Consider the following 17,600-nt stretch of genomic DNA (forward strand, 5'->3'; position numbering starts at 1 on the left):
ACTAATTTTTGTCAAAGCAGTGTAACATTTACATCATAGAAGAAATAATTAGCTTGTGGTTTTAACAAAGATACTATTGTCATCTACTGGATGTCACTGTAAACCAGTAAAACCCCATTTATAACTCATTCACTGTTAAACTTTACATGATACATGGAAGTAGTTAAATTTATGAAATGAAATTTTTACCTTTTATTTTGCTGTTCACGAATTTGGCTGTACCCACACAAGTTTTTATAATAAAGGAAAGTTTAATTTGACTGACTGTAGTACTGAATTTTGTTATAAGGTAACATTAGAATGGTGTTTATGAGAGGAGAGGGTGATAGTTTAAATTTTATAAATGTAGTACATAATTTCATTATATTTTGTGATCTCTAGATTCAACCTGAGGATATTTGGATTAAAATTGAATGTATGGAGGAAATGCAAATATTAACATTTTTTAAGAGACTGCGAGCTGACTTGGTTAAATTTAGACATTACTCAATTTAGTAGCCTTTCTAAAAGTGAAGTGTGAGTTTAAGTTGGTACATGTAATTCCATTTGTGAACTTTTGTGATAAAACTATTTTGATTTATAATATCGTGTTGATTCTATATTTTTTCCATTTTTTAAAGGAGCACATGGTTGTTTTTAAAGTCATTTGTCTTCAAGTTATGGATAATTCAGCTAATAATGTTGGTTTTATAAATTGACAATATATTTCTGCATTTCTAAAATCGTTTTTAAATAAAATGTCAAGTTTTTGCAGAGATTCAGGCATTTTATGAGAAGAAAATTTTATACATATATACTCTTTAATAAAATACATGTATATTTTTACATTTTTATACTCTTCTTCCAAGAGGATTTCAGTTAATTTTTCAGAGAATGTTCAAGATGTCAATATCTCTGATATATATATGTGTATGTTAGATATTATTTATATATACATAAAGATTTTAAAAACACACATATATTCAACCTCTACTATATTTTCAATGAGATATTACTTTGGGAGAAACTATTTTTTTCTGAAGTATCATGTCCTTTTTAAATACTTTTGTTTGAAATAGACTTTATTATGTGTTGACAGGTTTGGAATCTATAAATTTCTTAAATAAGTGAGATGATGTATGTGAAATGCTTATCTACAGCTAGGAACTCAATAATTTTTTATTAAATGCTAGTTATTATTTTAATAAAGTAGGAAACAAACTAATATATTTAATTAAAATTTACTAATAAGACATAACAATTGAACTTACAGTTCTTTGCAACTGTTACAGCTTAGAAATTTTTTTCTGTTTATTTGGCATTATTTCCTCAGCCTATATTCTGTATTAATGCTGCACAATCTTGCTTGAATTTAAAGCAACATGACTAGATATTTAATTTACATATATATTTTTTGGCACAACACTTCAAGTTTCTTCTGTTCCCTCTCCTTCTAACTCTGTATCTTCTATAGAACTTTTAAAAAAAAACAATGTTTTTATTGATTTCAGAGAGAGGAAGGGAGAGGGAGAGAGAGATAGAAACATCAATGATGAGAGATAGTCATTGATGGGCTGCCTTCTGCACACCCCTACTGGGGACTGAGCCCACAACTCAGGCATGTGCTCTGATTGGGAATCAAACCAGTGACCTCTTGGTTCATAGGTTGAAGCTCAACCACTGAGCCACGCCAGCTGGGCTTCTACAGGACTTTTTGATCAAAATTACCTCTGTGGATCAATCTGAAAAAAAATAATGTATTAATAGCGGTCAGTTTAAAGAGATTAGTTCCAATCGGCAGCACTTGGATACACTCCACTGATCATTTCTCATCAGATTAACTATGGTCTACACCATACTATTATCTTCCAAGACTGTAAACTGAAAAGGTGCACAGGATTTTTTATATTACAGAAAAAAGTTTATTTATAAAATACTAATAATTCTTAGCAAGAAGAGTTAACTTTTCAAAGATTCTCAGATTTTAAGGGCATTAGATAGAATAAACTTCCACAGACTGGGATTGGTTGTCTTGATTTTGTTAAGCCTATAAAAACAGCACATAAAAGACATAATGATAGGGGAGAATTGGGGTACTAATCTCTTTAAACTGACCACTATTAATACAGTCAACAATAAAAATATATATTAAAAAAAGAGATAGGGATAAGTAAGGATATATAACGATATACATATATCCTCAGATTATTATACATACAATAATTACACATGTAATTGTTAAGTTTTAAAAGCCAGTTAATTGAGTATTATATGGATGAGACACAAAAGGGTCACTTTATAATGGAGTAAACTGACAGACACTACTTTAGCCAGGTGATCAAGGTCAATGACAATAGTCAAATCATGTTGATAATATGTACCCTTTGACATATGATGAAAATGGCACTTTACTTCTGTGATCTTCCTCCCCCAAGCTTATAAGCACAGTCTAATCATGAGAAAAACATAGACAAATTCCAACAGCTGGGACATCCTAAGTATGCCTGAATAATACTCCTCAGATCTGTCACTGCTGTAAAAAATAAGTATTGTCACAGCCAAAAGTTGCTGGATTGGATCCTGGAACAGAAAAGGACATTAGATAAAAACTGGAAATTTGAATAAACTATGGACTTCAATTAAAAATAATATATGAGCCCTAGCCAGTTTGCTCAGTGGTTAGAGTGTTGGCCTGTGGACTGAAGGGCCGGTGGTTCAGTTCTGGGCAAGGGCATGTACCTAGGTTGCAGGCTCCATCCTGGCACTGATCCGGGAGGGTGTGGGAGGTAACCAATCAATGTGTCTCTCTCACATTGATGTTTCTCTTTCTGTCTCTCCCCCTCCCATTCTCTCTAAAAAAAATCAATGGAAAAATATCCTCAGGTGAGGATTAATAACAACAACAACAAAATAATGTATATGAATATTGGTTCATTAATGTACCATATATTAGCTTATCAAATAGAAAGAAAAAAATAAATGAAATCAAAGCTGTACAGTTAATAAAAGGGGGAGGGAAGAATAGGGCAAAGTCCTTTAGAGTTTGGAAGAAAAGAGCTTAAAGTATTTCAATTTGATGTTCAAAGCAAGGTAATTGAGTAAGTTTTTATTATATTGTAACTGTGGTAGCCGTACAATGTATGAAGAACACTGAAAAAAATATTTAGTAGTATGATAGAATAAAGGTTGGGAAACCAATCAGGTGATTTATATGTGAGGTAAGTGTAATAGTATAAATCACAGATAACTGCTCCCACAAATTATAAAAATTTCAGCATAGAATTAGGAAAATACTGCCTATCTAAAAAAAGAAAAAATTAGTCAAAACCAGAAAATGATAATTTTTCCCATTGTTCAGAAAAGTTCAACATACATATTTTTCTCATAGTCTTTGAGAATATCATTTAGGAAGTGTGGGGCTCTTTACATTTTATTTTTTTGAAATTAAACTATTTTCCAAGGCTACTAGATTCATATTAATAATATTAGAATCATAAGATTTGACTTTGCTGGAAATAAAAACTGTTTTCACTATGAGTTAGTGTGTTTTATTTTTGTAAATGAAGTTGTTAATTTGAAATACCATATATGCATGGATTTTAGTGGTTTCAAATATATTCAGTCAGGATGGCAATAGAATTTTGCAGAATGCTAGTTTTCATGAACAGGTTTCCTCCAAGCTTAATTTTCCTGTGATTTCTTTGTTAAAATGTGATGCTTACCATTAGCAATTTATCTGACATAAGAATAAATTTCAAAAGGGAATACTGTAAACTATATTACCTTTTAAAGCTATCAGAGTTCTTTGAGTTGTTATCAAATTATGATATATTAAGAGCTAATTGGACCTATAGTGCTGCTGGTTTCCTTTTCCCAGTTTTATATTCTATGGTATTGCATAACTCTTGATGATCAGATGGTGTGCTGAGTATTTGATGAGGAAATGCATATGTGTATAATCATAAATTTGAAATAATTTATAGTTCAGTGGTGTGTATCATGCAACCATACTTGAAATTTTTTCTCTTGCAAATCTACGACAATATTATTTATGAAAATGTTTATACAGACTCTTAGTTATTTCGTTGAAAAATATTTTATTAGGATGATAGAGTTAAGCTAATGCTGGCTTACAGTTTATTATTAAAATGAAATGTTCATTCTCTAAATATTTATGACATATTTAAATATTTGCATATATGTAATATAAGCTATAATTGTAGTTGCATATATACTTTTTTAAATAGGTATTTCAACAGCCATCTTTATCGAGTTTAGAAACCTTAATGGTCTCACAGAAGTCTGAAATTGAGTATTTACAGGAGAAACTGAAAATAGCAAATGAAAAACTGTCAGAGAACAGATTTATCAACAAGAAGAGTTCCTCAGAAAAGAGCATCTTGACAAGTGCTGAAGGGAAACAAAAGGTAGGGACATTTTTGTTATTTTGTGAAATTTTCAGGATGAAGCTGACCAGGCAAGCAATCAGGTTAAAAAGCAGGGAGCCACATTTATTTCTCTGTTTTAAAAAAATATTATGTTCTAAACATTGGATAAAATAATTGTTGGGAGTAGAATGTTTTCTCTTTTTAAAGACTGAATATATAGTCCTAGTTTAATTAATGAAATATATTAGTGTCATTACACCTGTTTTTGCAGTAAATTAATGTTCTTATATTAATTTATCTATAGATTGGATAAATGAAGTTCATTTTATCCAGTCTATAGATAAATTAATCTATGTAAAAATTTTAAAGTGGTATTAGTCATTAACTCAATATTCTGATTTTAATTAGAAGAATAATATATCTTAATTTTTTTGTTTCATTCAGAGATATTTAAATACTGCCCATGTGGAATATAAACTATTGAATGGAATTTAACATTAATATGCAGTTATAAAGTTTTAGATTTAAATGCATAGCAATAGTGAAAAATAAGCAATTTTTGTAACTTGTTTGCTGTCTATTAACATCTCAGCTTTCCCTTTTTGTAGTATTCATTACATATTCCTGTTATGGTGCAAAAAATTCTATGAACATTGACTGATGTTAAAATTTCATAATATCATATTGTAAATATGTTATTTCTAGACAAAATTGGAATGTTTCCCTAAAAAGAAGTAGTTTTAGACACATTTTTCTTACACTTGTTACTTCAGCAATAGAAAATAATATTTTTAAAAGTAGTAAGCTATGTTTTCATGATAATTGTTTTTGGTTCTTTTCAGTTTTCCTGAGTAGAACAACCTGTCTTAATAAAGAAAGCATTTAAAATTAGATCTGTGTTTCTGTGGTACTTTTATTTACTCCCTCTAATGTTGTTAGTGTTTTCAGAAAAAAGAACTTTATATATGTATGTATGATTTATGTATTTTTTTAAATTTAAACATAACTGCATTTTATGTTTCTTGCAATTTTGGAGTACTTTCATGGCATTGAGCTTTATTTAAATGGAATAAGACTTTCCTAAAATTGAGAGGAAACATTACAGGACCTAATTTTGTTGCTTGTATTGCTGAAGTTTGAAAATGTACTGATTTGATGTTTCATTGCTTTTAATAAAAGTCAGGAAAACAAGAGGCATATTTTGAACAAAATTTTCTTTCTTTCATAAGGACATTCAGTAAGTATGAACAATATGTTGCTCAGCTTAATAGTTGCTTTTACATATTCCTTCTGCAGATTGGTATATGAAGCTGTACATAATATAAACACACATTCATGTCTCTAGTTAGCCACATTATAGTTAATGACCATATGGTCATTATGGTATAAGATCTACTGTCTGTTGTATTTATATTCCTCAAGCATATTGTTCCTTCAACTTCACAGTGTGTTAAACTATTTCAAAGGGAAAAAAATCCTTTCCCTCTTGTTTCTGGTTGTCCTATCAAGTGTAACCTTGGACCCTTATAGAGCAATTAGACCAGCCTCTATCCCCTCCTTTGTAATGAGGTTTCTTGCATTTCTGAGTCTATAACCCTTTAGTCTTCCCTAATGGGACATCATTATTCTGAAAGAAACAATGTAAATGTAAATGAATATTCTCATTAACGAGTCACAGAGAAACCTTTAGCAGGAGCACTGTGGTAATTCGGCTTGTTATTTCTCTGGTATTCCATGCAGGATTTTTTTTTATAATTCATTATTAGTATTCAAAATTACTTGTTCTTTAATTTTGCATGTCTTTCATAATCCAGTGTTCCAACTAGTTCAACCATGTCCTTGTTTTATTCTCGAGGAACCACCTGTGAAACGTTCAAGGTCTTTGTCCCCAAAGAGCTCTGTCACAGATGCAGAGGAGCTAAAGAAGCTGAGGAAAGCTGAAAGAAAGATTGAAAACTTAGAGAAGGCACTGCAACTAAAGGTGAACATTAAATCATTTCTTTAGTAATAACCTTACAAAGGTAATGATATATGAAATTAAATATCCACTTCACAAAGTAGGGCTTTTCATTTATCTTCCCTGAATTTAAATACATGTATAAAAATGTATGATCAGTTGGTCTTGTCTTAAGATTCTAAGGATCATAAACTAATCACAATTGCTATTTGAAAACCATCGCTTTAAAATTATTTGGGGATATTTTGGCTAAATATTGGGAATAAATTTCTTATAGTTTCTCAGAGACAAAAAATAGGACTATAGCAAGTAAAAAGCAACTTCTTGTGTTTTTTATATATAATAAACATACAAAGACAAGTGAGTTAAAAACTATACAAACCTAGCTCAGACCACTTAAAATCGTCCTTTACAGAAAAATTACATAGTCAAAATGGCAAGTAAATATATATTATTTTTTCCATTCCAATTGAATTTGTCTTAGAATACATGACATTTGATTAGCATTCTACCAGTGTTTAAGAAGCATATACCTTTCAGCCTATCTTTGAATTACAATTTTTTTTGCCTTTTTACTAAACATCATGTTAATTTATATTTATTCAGAGTTAAACTGTTAGTTCTAAAACAAAGGAAACTATTACCTATTGTTTCTATAAAAAATAAAATGATCAGATGATGACCTCAGCTTGCTAGCAGTTAGTCTACTAGAAATATGTATGCTTGGAGTTATTTGCTCATTTATTCATTTATTCCAGAATTTATTGAGCAATGCAATTAGCCAGGCAATGTGCTAGTTACTTGTACAGCAGGAGAAAAGATGACTTTCTATCGCTAAGACCCTTTCTCTAGATAAGAACATGCTGAATGAGTAGATTGAATCTAGTGTATTAGTGTAAACATGTGCCTATCACGGGATATTATGGGCATGTTTAGGAAGTCAGTTTATTTTCCTCCTTTGCATAGTTCTTGAAATTCACGTTATCACAGCTTCTATCCTGTATTAATCTGGGTTCTCCAGAGAAACAAAACCAATAGGCTATAACCCTTTAATCTTCCTTAATGAGACATCATTATTCTGAAAGATATATATATATATATATATATATATATATACACATACACAGAGAGAGAGAGAGAGAGAGAGATTGATATACTATAAATAATTGGCTCACGTTGTTATGGAGTCTGAGAAGTCCAAGATCTATAGCCAGTAAGCTGGAGATCCAGGAGAGCCAATGGAATAGGTCCAGTCTTGTCCAAAGGCCTGAGAACCAGGAGAGCTGATAGTGTAAGTTCCAGTCCCTATTCAAGTCTGAGTTTGAAGGGAAGAGCTCTGTGTCCTAGTGCGAAGACAGGCAGACAGAAAGAGAATGTTCTCTTACTCAACTTTTTATTCTATTCAGACCTTCAGTGGATTGGGCAAAGCCCATCACAATTAGGCAGGGCAACCTGCTTTTTTAGTCTGCTAGTGTAAATGTTAATTTCATACAGAAGCACCCTCACAGATGCACCCAGAAATAATGATTAACCAGATATCTAGGCAGTAAAGTTGGCACATAAAATTAACCATCACATATGCTATTCACTAGTAGAGGATCTCTACTCATTTGCCCCCAGAACTCTGTGAGTCTTTGATAGACCCTTGTTTTTGACAGGAAGGAGTAGAATAATTCAGACATTTTTAGATCTATTCTCCTCCACCTCTTGAATTTCTTATTTCAGAAAGTCTCAGAAGCATTATACTAATTTATTTTTTCATTCCTTTTATCTAACAACAGCTCTCTTGCATGAGGCCTCAAGTTTTTTTTTTCAGAGTAAAATTCTTTTTCATACAGTTTCTTTTCCATTTATACTTTTTGTATCCTTTTTTCAAGTCCATTTATGATAGTCATGAATTTCAAATGTATGTTTTTGTCACAGATTTGCAAGATATGGGGGAAAAAATGGCAGCAGTTTTTTTTTTTTGCATTTTATCATTTAGTAGGAAAGGATTTATTATTTTAAAGGAGCAAAAGAGGTGAAAAAGGCACTATAATCAAGTGCATTTAACAAAAGAAGTGTATAAACAAAACCTGTATTGTAAAGCAATTCTAAGGAGAGTGATTGGGCCCAGGGTACTTTTTAATTTACATATATATATATATTGATACATTGAAATAATGGTCTTTATTATATCAGCAGTAAGTCATGCATGTTATTCTAATACTAGTTATGAGCTTTGTAAAAATATTAACACACATCTTGCTTAGCTTACTTTTGTGGCTAGTTGTACACGTTTTCAAAATGGGTGACCAGTATTGCAATAAAAGAGCCAATAGTAATAGAGGCAATGAAAGCTATTGTAAAAATCCCATCCATTTTCAAATTCTGACTTCATGAGTGTAGTGAACTAACAACTTGCAAAGTATAATTTGGAAAGCAGTGTGTTGGAGCTTTATGAAATTCATACTATCCTTGAAATCACTAATGCCATGAATCTCTGCTTTGCTGCCTCTCATGTATTTGACAACTTGATTCTATTAGCACTTTTCTATGCCATTTAATAACGTTAATATATCCTTTAAATACAGTTTATATGTCTTATTTGTTAATGCTCTCATATTTATGAACTTTATACATTCTGCTGAAATTAAACATGCAGGGAATATTTGCATTTTATAAAAAAAAAAATTTTAACTTTTTAAAAATCTTACTGTCATTCACTGAAGATTGAGTCACTGCTTCATTAACAGTGTTTATACTCTCAGTTTGTCTTATGCCTGGCAAGGAGTCTTTGACCAAACTAGAAGACTATATTAAGAATCATTTCTGTTCTGATGAACTCAAAGTAGAATTACATATATCATGGAGGAAAGTCAGTTGATACAACTTTCCTATTTTCTAATATTTTAGTCATTTAGACTTGTTTGTACACAGAAGTTAGAGCCTCTGGTTTAGCTAGTTTAATTGCAGATACATAAAAGGTACTCAGTAAATGTTTTATCGAATGATCTAATAAATTCAGTGACTGTCCGTTGCATATTTTTGTGTGTCTTCTTAAGAAAATGTAGTAATTAGTGATATTACATATATTTTTATCCCTTATACTTGATTTTAAGAACTTTGGCGATAATGCTTCTCAAATGAATTGCAGTTTTGACTTGGGCTATTGTAAGTCAAATGGGATCTAAATAATCATAATCCAAACTACAGTTAACTTGTATTTTTTATTTTTATTTTATTTTAATTTAATTTTTATTTTTTTAAATATATCTTTATTGATTTCAGAGAGAGAGATAGAAACATTAATGATGAGAGTCATTGATTGGCTGCCTCCTGCACACCCCCAACTGGAGATCTAGCCTACAACCTGGACATGTACCCTCACCGGGAATCGGACCACAATCTCCTGGATCCTAGGTCGATGCTCAACTGCTGAGCCATGCTTGGCTAGGCTAACTTGTATTTTTTAGAATATTATAAAAAAGTATTTTGATTATTTTTTTAAAGCATTTCTTTTGAGATATCTAACTTTTGATTCATGGTTTTAGTCAACATTTGTTCTTGTAGTAAAAGAGGAAAAACATTTTTATTTGAACTATAATCTATCGAGCTAGCTGGTTTATATTTATATAACATTTTTTAATCCTCACCCGAGGATGTGTTTGATTTTTTAGAGAGAGGAACAGAGAGAGAAATATCAGTGTGAGAGAGAAACATCGATTGGTTGTGTCCCATATGCTCCCCGAACCAGGATCAAACCTGTAACCTAGGTATGTGCCCTGACTCACAATTGAACCTGCAACCTTTTGTTGTATGGGATGCTCCAACCAACTGAGCAACCTAGCCAGGGCTTTACTGTCTATTTTTGAAGTAGGTTAAAGGAACAATAGTCTCTAGGATTAATTTAACCCATTATTACAGTTGAATATTAGCTTCATCAAAGCACAGATCAATGGATGAAACTTTATTTAAAAATAATTATTATATATTATTACTGTGTCCATAAAGTGATTTATCAAATAATCTCTAATTTGGTTTTATTTTAAATAGCTTAGATTTTAATAATTTTATGATAATTATGTAAACACTCCAGGATAAAAAAGCTGTGGTACATTTACACAATGGAATACTACATGGCTGTTAAACAGAAGGAACTCCTATCCTTTGTGACAGCCTGGATGGACCTGGAGATTATTATGCTAAGCAAAATAAGCCAGTCAGAGAAAGACAAATATCACATGATCTTACTTATATGTGGAATCTAAAGACAAAATAAACTGATGTACAAAATAGGACCGGGGCATGGATGCATGGAACAAACTGCATGGATGCATGCATTAACCAAAGAATATATATGCAATATGCGTAGCCCATGGACACAGACAACAACATGGTGAAGCCCTTCCGGAGGGGTGGGGGCAGGGTGGAGAGAGGCAAAAGGGAGGAAAATGGGGACATCTGTAACAGAGTCAATAATAAAATTTTAAAATATAAAAAAAATTAAAAAAACATAAAGAACTACATAAACATTCTAGTGTGAGGTATAGTAAATTATGAAGCATGTAAAATTAAACCTTAAAGTTTTCCTATAAAACTATTTTCCCATAATTATTAATGTAAGGAGCTACTTATTTCAATTACTATAGGAAAGCCCAAACTATTTCCTAATATTGAGTATATTACACTAAAGTGTTAGGAATTACAGGTGGCCACATTGAGTGCTTTAGAGTGTTATGCCTTGTACAAAAACTGGCATATTGTGAGTGATGTATAGGACTCAGAAAATTTTTATTTTCTTAATCTTGGGATTAATAACATAATATGGTTGATTATTTGAGATTTAGAGAAAATATTGGGTACAAATTCAGTGATTAATGGTAGCTGAGGCGGTATGGAAAGGTGCTAAAATAATGGTAATACTAACAATAAGAAACTCAATTTGTTCCATTAATTCAACAGAGGATTATTGTGAAAGGTAATGGGGAAAAATTTAGATATTCTATTTTGTTAATTTTTACTTTTGGGTCAATCTTTTAGGTTCTTTTTATTCAGAGTTTGTAAGGATTCTAACACAGACTTTTAATAATTCCAAAACACTGGAATTGTATGTAATAATTTTGAAGAAATTCATTGTAAAATAAGAATTTATGGGGAAGGACTTTGACTCAATGAAAAATAATTACAAGAAGCTATTTTAGAGGCATTTAATAAAGTACTCAGTTTAAATGTTTATTTTAAAATTATGTTTTGACAGGAATCTTTTCTAATATCTGTAAATTTCTTGTAATTAAATTATTTAATTTATACGTTTATAATGTATCTTGTTTTAATTCCTAATAAACATTATAAGTTCTTAAGGAATCCTAATAAATATAATCAACTTATGTTCATTTATGAGAAGATATCAACATTAATTACCATTCTCCTATTTGACTAATTTAAATTATGCATTTATTTCACATACTTAAGATTAGAAAGCTATTGTTCAAAGGAGTGAAATGATACTTGGATTGTTTACCAACAGTATGGAAAACTCGAGATCAAGGTTAAATCATTCTTTATGTCCTAGAAGACAAGATATAAATAGCTTCTATTTTGAAGAAGGAGCAACTGAGACACTCCGAATTTAAGTAGCTATGTCAAAGTAAATTTTAGGTACTTTAAGCAGCAGGACCTGAATTCTTATCAACACTTAACACCCTGCATGTAGGCTCTTAGTTTATGATTCTTCAGTTGAAATTTACAAAATTGAATTCAGTATGTGGAATTTTTAACCATGATATTAAACCATGTTACTTTTTAGCAAGTTTGCAATCACTGGGACTTGTCAGGATAACATTTATCCTGATTGCCCCTGTCAAGTGATGCCATTCCCATGCTTTTTTAATCAAGCACTGCCATTTCCATATGGCATACAGGCCCCTGGTACAACAGTACTCAAATACTTCCTAATAACTACTTAATACAATTACTGAAGTTATCCTCTTAGACACATATTCAAAGTCGAATGACAAAATATCTATACTGGTGAGGCAGGTAGAATTGCAAGAAAATAATGCAAACTCTATAAAGTATTATCTATTATTGATAAGAGAAATATAGTCAAGGAAACAGTGAATTTGGTTTCTAAATGGTAACAGCATTAAGGATAACAGCATTGCGCTTTGTGCCTCTATTGGGCAGTCACAGTGCCAGGGACTTTACCTATATGTTAGCTCATTTAATTTAGTCATCATAATTTAAATCTCTATGTCATTTTCAATATTTTACAAAAAAGGAAGTTGAATTAATTTAAATAGTGTTCTTAAGATTATTCATGCAGCTAACAGGAGAAAGCTTCAAGAATGGAATTCAGATATTTCTGACTTCCATGTGTCTACTTATCTCACCTCACTATAGTATTAGATTAGTATAGTATAGTATAGTATACTATAGTATAGTATAGTATAGTATAGTATTAGAGAGTACCTGTTGACCCCACTAAATAAGTATACAAGTTCCTTCATACAGAAATATGAAAAGGAGTTTAAAAAACAAATGTGAAATTTTCAAGGGAAAAAACTCAAGAATTATTTTACTTTGTGAAACACAGTTTATAAGTAATGTAAATATATCCTCTGAACTGAAAATTTGCTCTTTATGAGTTCATTTTGTGGTTATATCTAAAAATGACAATTTATCTCAGGTGCTCTATTTGAGACATAATTGTTTAACCACATAGTGTTTGACCTGTCTAATCCATGACCTCTTTGACAGTACTAAGCCCAGCTTTCCCATTTATTCTTCATGGTACAACCCAAAAGGCTAAACTACGCTACTCCTGACATAGGTCCATACTGATTTTCTTCCTCTTATGTAGTACTTGTGCCTTATAACAAACTAATCATGAATACATACATGGGCTGAAGAATTTGTCTTACTAGTCACTTACACAAATTATATGTGCACTTAAAACTAACAAACTAATCAGGTTAATATATGGACAAACCCTTGTGTTGAAAAATAAAAAAAAATAAAGCATCTGTAAGATTGGCTCATAAATATTTGTATGTATTAATGACGGGATGAAAGCTAAATTGATAGCAAAAACTTGAAATTACTCAACCAGCTTTTAACAAAAGCAGTGAGAGTTGAATTTATTAAGCAAACCTATTCTGTGACTTCAGGAATTCATTTTCTTCTTGTTATATAAGTAGTATAAATTTATTCATATTTATATGCTATTTTCTTTTAAATTTCAGATTTAAGTAGGAAACCTTTTATTTGTAACATTATACTAATACTTTCTTCAAACTTGTGTACTTGCTTTTTTGTGTTCTATAGAGCCAAGAAAATGATGAGCTAAGAGATGCCTATGAAAAACACAAGGAAAGGCTACAGATGTTACAGACCAACTACAGGGCAGTAAAAGAGCAATTAAAACAGTGGGAAGAAGGCAGTGGCATGTGAGTTACATAGCTCATAAAGGCATTTCCCTAAATATTAAATGGAATGGAGTAGCATCATACAAGTGTTATAATGGCTTTTGTTTGATTTTAAAGAAATTATTTGGTAGTCAAATCTTTATTGTAAATTTTAAAATAGAGAATATAATTAATGAAAACAGATAAATATGCTAGCAATAACTGTAGGTTTTCCTATCGTTTGCAGAAATCATTAGTGTAGGTAATTATGAATTCTTGTATACATTTTTATTTCAGCTGTGTAGCTTAATAAATGTAGCAAAAATAGTTTATATTCATCTGATTGAAAACTATTTTAAATAAATAAAATACTGGTGTTACAGTATTTATAACTCAAAAAGTATTTATGTTTTAATTGAAAGACGAGAGAAATAGGAAATTCACATACATAGTTAACTATCTTAAAACTGCTTCAGCCTCATATGTAATTTGAAAATCTTTACTCTTCATCAGTTTATTCTGCAGCTTATCTGAATGAATTGACGGTCTCAGTTCAATTGCTCTTGAACAGGTGTTCAGATCTTGGTTAGTCGTAAGTGGCTCCCCTGTTAACAGTATTAACAGAGGGCTAAGGACTGAATGAGTACAGAAAATCTACTACCTTCTCATCTTTTGAGATGGATCCTTTAGGGCAATGTTGATGGTACACATTGGTCTATTCTATAGAGAAATACTGTTTCTAAATTGGCCAGTACAGCACTTTTACAAAATAAAAAGGAAGAGTTTGTTTTATGTACAGAAAATGAAAACATAAAGGGCATTTGGCATGTTTTGTAGATAATTGTCACATCTAAGTTTTTCCTTCGAAGAATAGAAAATGTTTCATGTTGCTTGTCAGTAAAGCAGTGATTAAACAGTTTTTCTTGGGCTTAGACTGCTCACCTAACTTTTTAGTAGTCACTAGAAGTGTGAAAACTATTTTCTGACATATTCACTGATAATAGCTTGTTTTAATATAGAGCAAATATACCACATTCGGTAGGTTTGTAGCAAATTCTGGTTGGGGTGATTGCTTATAGCCCTTTTTTTAGAAACTGTGACAGTCCTACAATGTATGTTTTATTACTAGTAGAATGAATGAGAGAAATAGAATATCCTGTGTCCGCTTGAAAGTTTACATTCCATAGTAACAGTTTAGCTTTTTAGGAAATTATGATATAGGATTATTAATTTCTATGTATCTAGGTTTTGGGGAATTCATTCTATAAATAGTGGGTTTGAATTAGAAATTTGGTCAGTAGATATTTTTAAAATTTAGGGAATGTTTAAATGGCTTTTTATTGTACTTTGAAAACATGTTAAGGAAGAAAGCAACTCTATTTTAAAAAACAGGACTGAAATCAGAAAAATAAAGAGAGCAGATGCTCAACAACTTCAACAAGAAGATTCTGATGCTGTATGGAATGAACTGGCCCATGTCAAAAGGGAAAACCAGGAGCTAATTATTCAAAAGTGAGTTTCTTTTTTAACAATATAGACTTAGATAAACATTTGTGAGAAAGTTTTTGTGACTAAAAGCCCATGAGAGAAATGCCTCTGAAAATTTGGAAATGAAATAATCTTTTTTTTATGCCAGTATAAAATTAAAGGAAAAAAAGGACTACTTTTTAAAATATATACATATATTGCAATAACAAGTTGCACATTTGCTAGCTCTAGCTGAAACTGTATATTATGATCTAGGGATTGTGTTAATTAATGTGGCTCTCATCTGTTGGAGGTGTCGCTCTTCATTAGCCTGTATTTTAGACACTGCCGTGCTTCATTTTTGGAATGAGGTGGAGAGGGGATAACCTAGCCAGCCATCCTTGTTTGATCTCCTAGATACATACGCAATGCAGAATGCCTGAGCTCTCTTGGTTCCCTGCCCTGTCCTGCTAATCCCAGTTGAGCTCATTATGGTGTAGCCTTGCTGCTACTCTTGGAGCCAGAGCTGTCCAAGCTAATTACTGGTAGCAGCAGAACTGCCTGTTAAGGGTCTGGTATAGATCTGCTAACATGGTCCTTGGTAGTGACCTGCAAAAGACACTAGGGAATTTCTTTCTTTCTTGCTGTGCACTGCCTGTCCTTTGGGCTTAATGCTGATCCCTCACATAGGTCTTTTAGCTGCCCTAAGTATAAAACTTGATGAAGGATACTCATATTTTAGAAAACATACAGTTTGCGTCCTTGATCTTGTAATTCACAGGCTATTATATTCAGCTTGGAAAGAAAGAGCACTTTCCTTTTTTTGAAACAAAAAGGAGATAGACGAACTTAATTAGCCTCTTTTGCTACTTAACTATTTCTTCATTTAGAGTTAATTTTTTACATTCAGACCATGCAATTTTTTGGAAAGCCTGGATGTCTTTTAGATTACTAGTCTTAGCATTATGTGTGGTACAATGTAATTTAATATTGAATTTTCTAGCTATAAATCAAAATCTTATTTTATAAACTATACAATAAAACATGTAACTTTTGATTACCACCTGTTCTGTGTAGTTGTAAACTTTTGAGGAAATGATCATATCAGGTTTAAATGTATACTTCCAATTACCTCTTAAAGTGTACTATACTCTATTAGTGCTAAGTGTTTGATGTAATAATAGTCTCTTAACTTGAAAATTATTTTATAGATTTGTCCCAGAAATATTCCTTGATAATTTTAAAAGCTTTATTGAGATATAATTCACAAGCTATGTAACTCACTATAAAAATGAACAAGTCAATCACTTTTAGTATATTTGAAGAATTGTGCATCACAATAAATTTTAGAAGATTTTCATTAACCTCCCCCCTAAAACCCCAACACATTTAGCTGTCACCTTCCCAATTCTTCCATCTACCATTCCCAGCCCTAGGTAACCACTAATCTACTCTCTGTGTCTATAGGTTTGCCTGTTCTGGACATTTCATGTAAATGGAATTATATAATTTGTGTTCCTTTGTGACTAGCCTCTTTCACTTGGCATAATGTTTTCTTAATGTTTATCCATATTGTAGTATGTATCAATACTTTCTCTGATAATCTTCAATGTTCTTTTTGTCTACATATATGAAAATTAATCTTGGACAAAGTGAATTAAGTGAGAAGACCTAATCTAGTTAGTTGTAAAATCTAATCCAAGAAAATTTCAAGCAGAGATTAGCTATAAGTGGGGGTTATTTAGCTTTATTTTATTCATGAAGAAAATAGAACTAAAGAAAAAGTAATAAGGCTTTTTTAAGAAAGTTAGAGAACTGTTAGAATCCTTGTCTGTTCACTCAGCAATGTGTGTACCTTACAAGTAGCTTTTTGAATTAAATGCTGAGCCATTGCTAAACGTGTCGAATTTTTCCTTCCTGAAATTTGTTTAAATTCATTTATGTGATAGCCATTTATATATATGTCTTAACTTAAACATAGTGAAATTTAGATTGATAAACTTTAAAGAATGATAAATAACATATCAACTTTAAATCATATAATAATGTTTTGTGAGGGGAGGGTTGAGTTTTTTTGTGAAACATTTATTTTATTTAACAAGTGTATTTGAGCTACTGCTCTGTGATAGGTACTCTGCTAGGTGAATGAAATGAGAACATCAGACATTTTCTAATCTCAGGGAACTTCTTTGGAAATATGTTCAGTATTAAATGTAATGAAATATGATGTTAAACAAAAACTAAAAGTATAATGGTGAAACAAGACTTATTCATTAAAATTTGTTTATTGAGGACAAAATTTGTTTTGCTTTTTAAAAATTTACATAAAGTACATTGACTTTTTTAGCATATAGAGTGGGAGAAAATTTTGCAAACCACATATTTGTCTAAGGACTTATATAAAAACTATATATGTGTCAT

The 17,600-nt window shown here is 31.2% G+C and overlaps 1 protein-coding gene across 6 annotated transcripts in view; it reads left to right on the top strand.

The window, feature by feature from the left end:
• The window catches only part of CNTLN (centlein), a gene marked incomplete at its 5' end in the record, with an annotated part of 188,269 nt that overhangs the window by 76,212 nt on the left and 94,457 nt on the right, over positions 1–17,600 (top strand). For all 6 annotated transcript variants that reach the window (XM_081151643.1, XM_081151645.1, XM_081151644.1 and 3 more), the window contains 4 exons: positions 4,227–4,406; positions 6,223–6,348; positions 13,633–13,754; positions 15,105–15,224. In XM_081151643.1, coding sequence (XP_081007769.1) covers positions 4,227–4,406; positions 6,223–6,348; positions 13,633–13,754; positions 15,105–15,224 — 548 coding nt within the window. The remainder of the gene's footprint in view (positions 1–4,226; positions 4,407–6,222; positions 6,349–13,632; positions 13,755–15,104; positions 15,225–17,600) is intronic.

The sequence above is a fragment of the Miniopterus schreibersii genome, assembly GCF_964146895.1.
Source record: "Miniopterus schreibersii genome assembly, chromosome: 11".
NCBI lineage: Eukaryota > Metazoa > Chordata > Mammalia > Chiroptera > Miniopteridae > Miniopterus > Miniopterus schreibersii.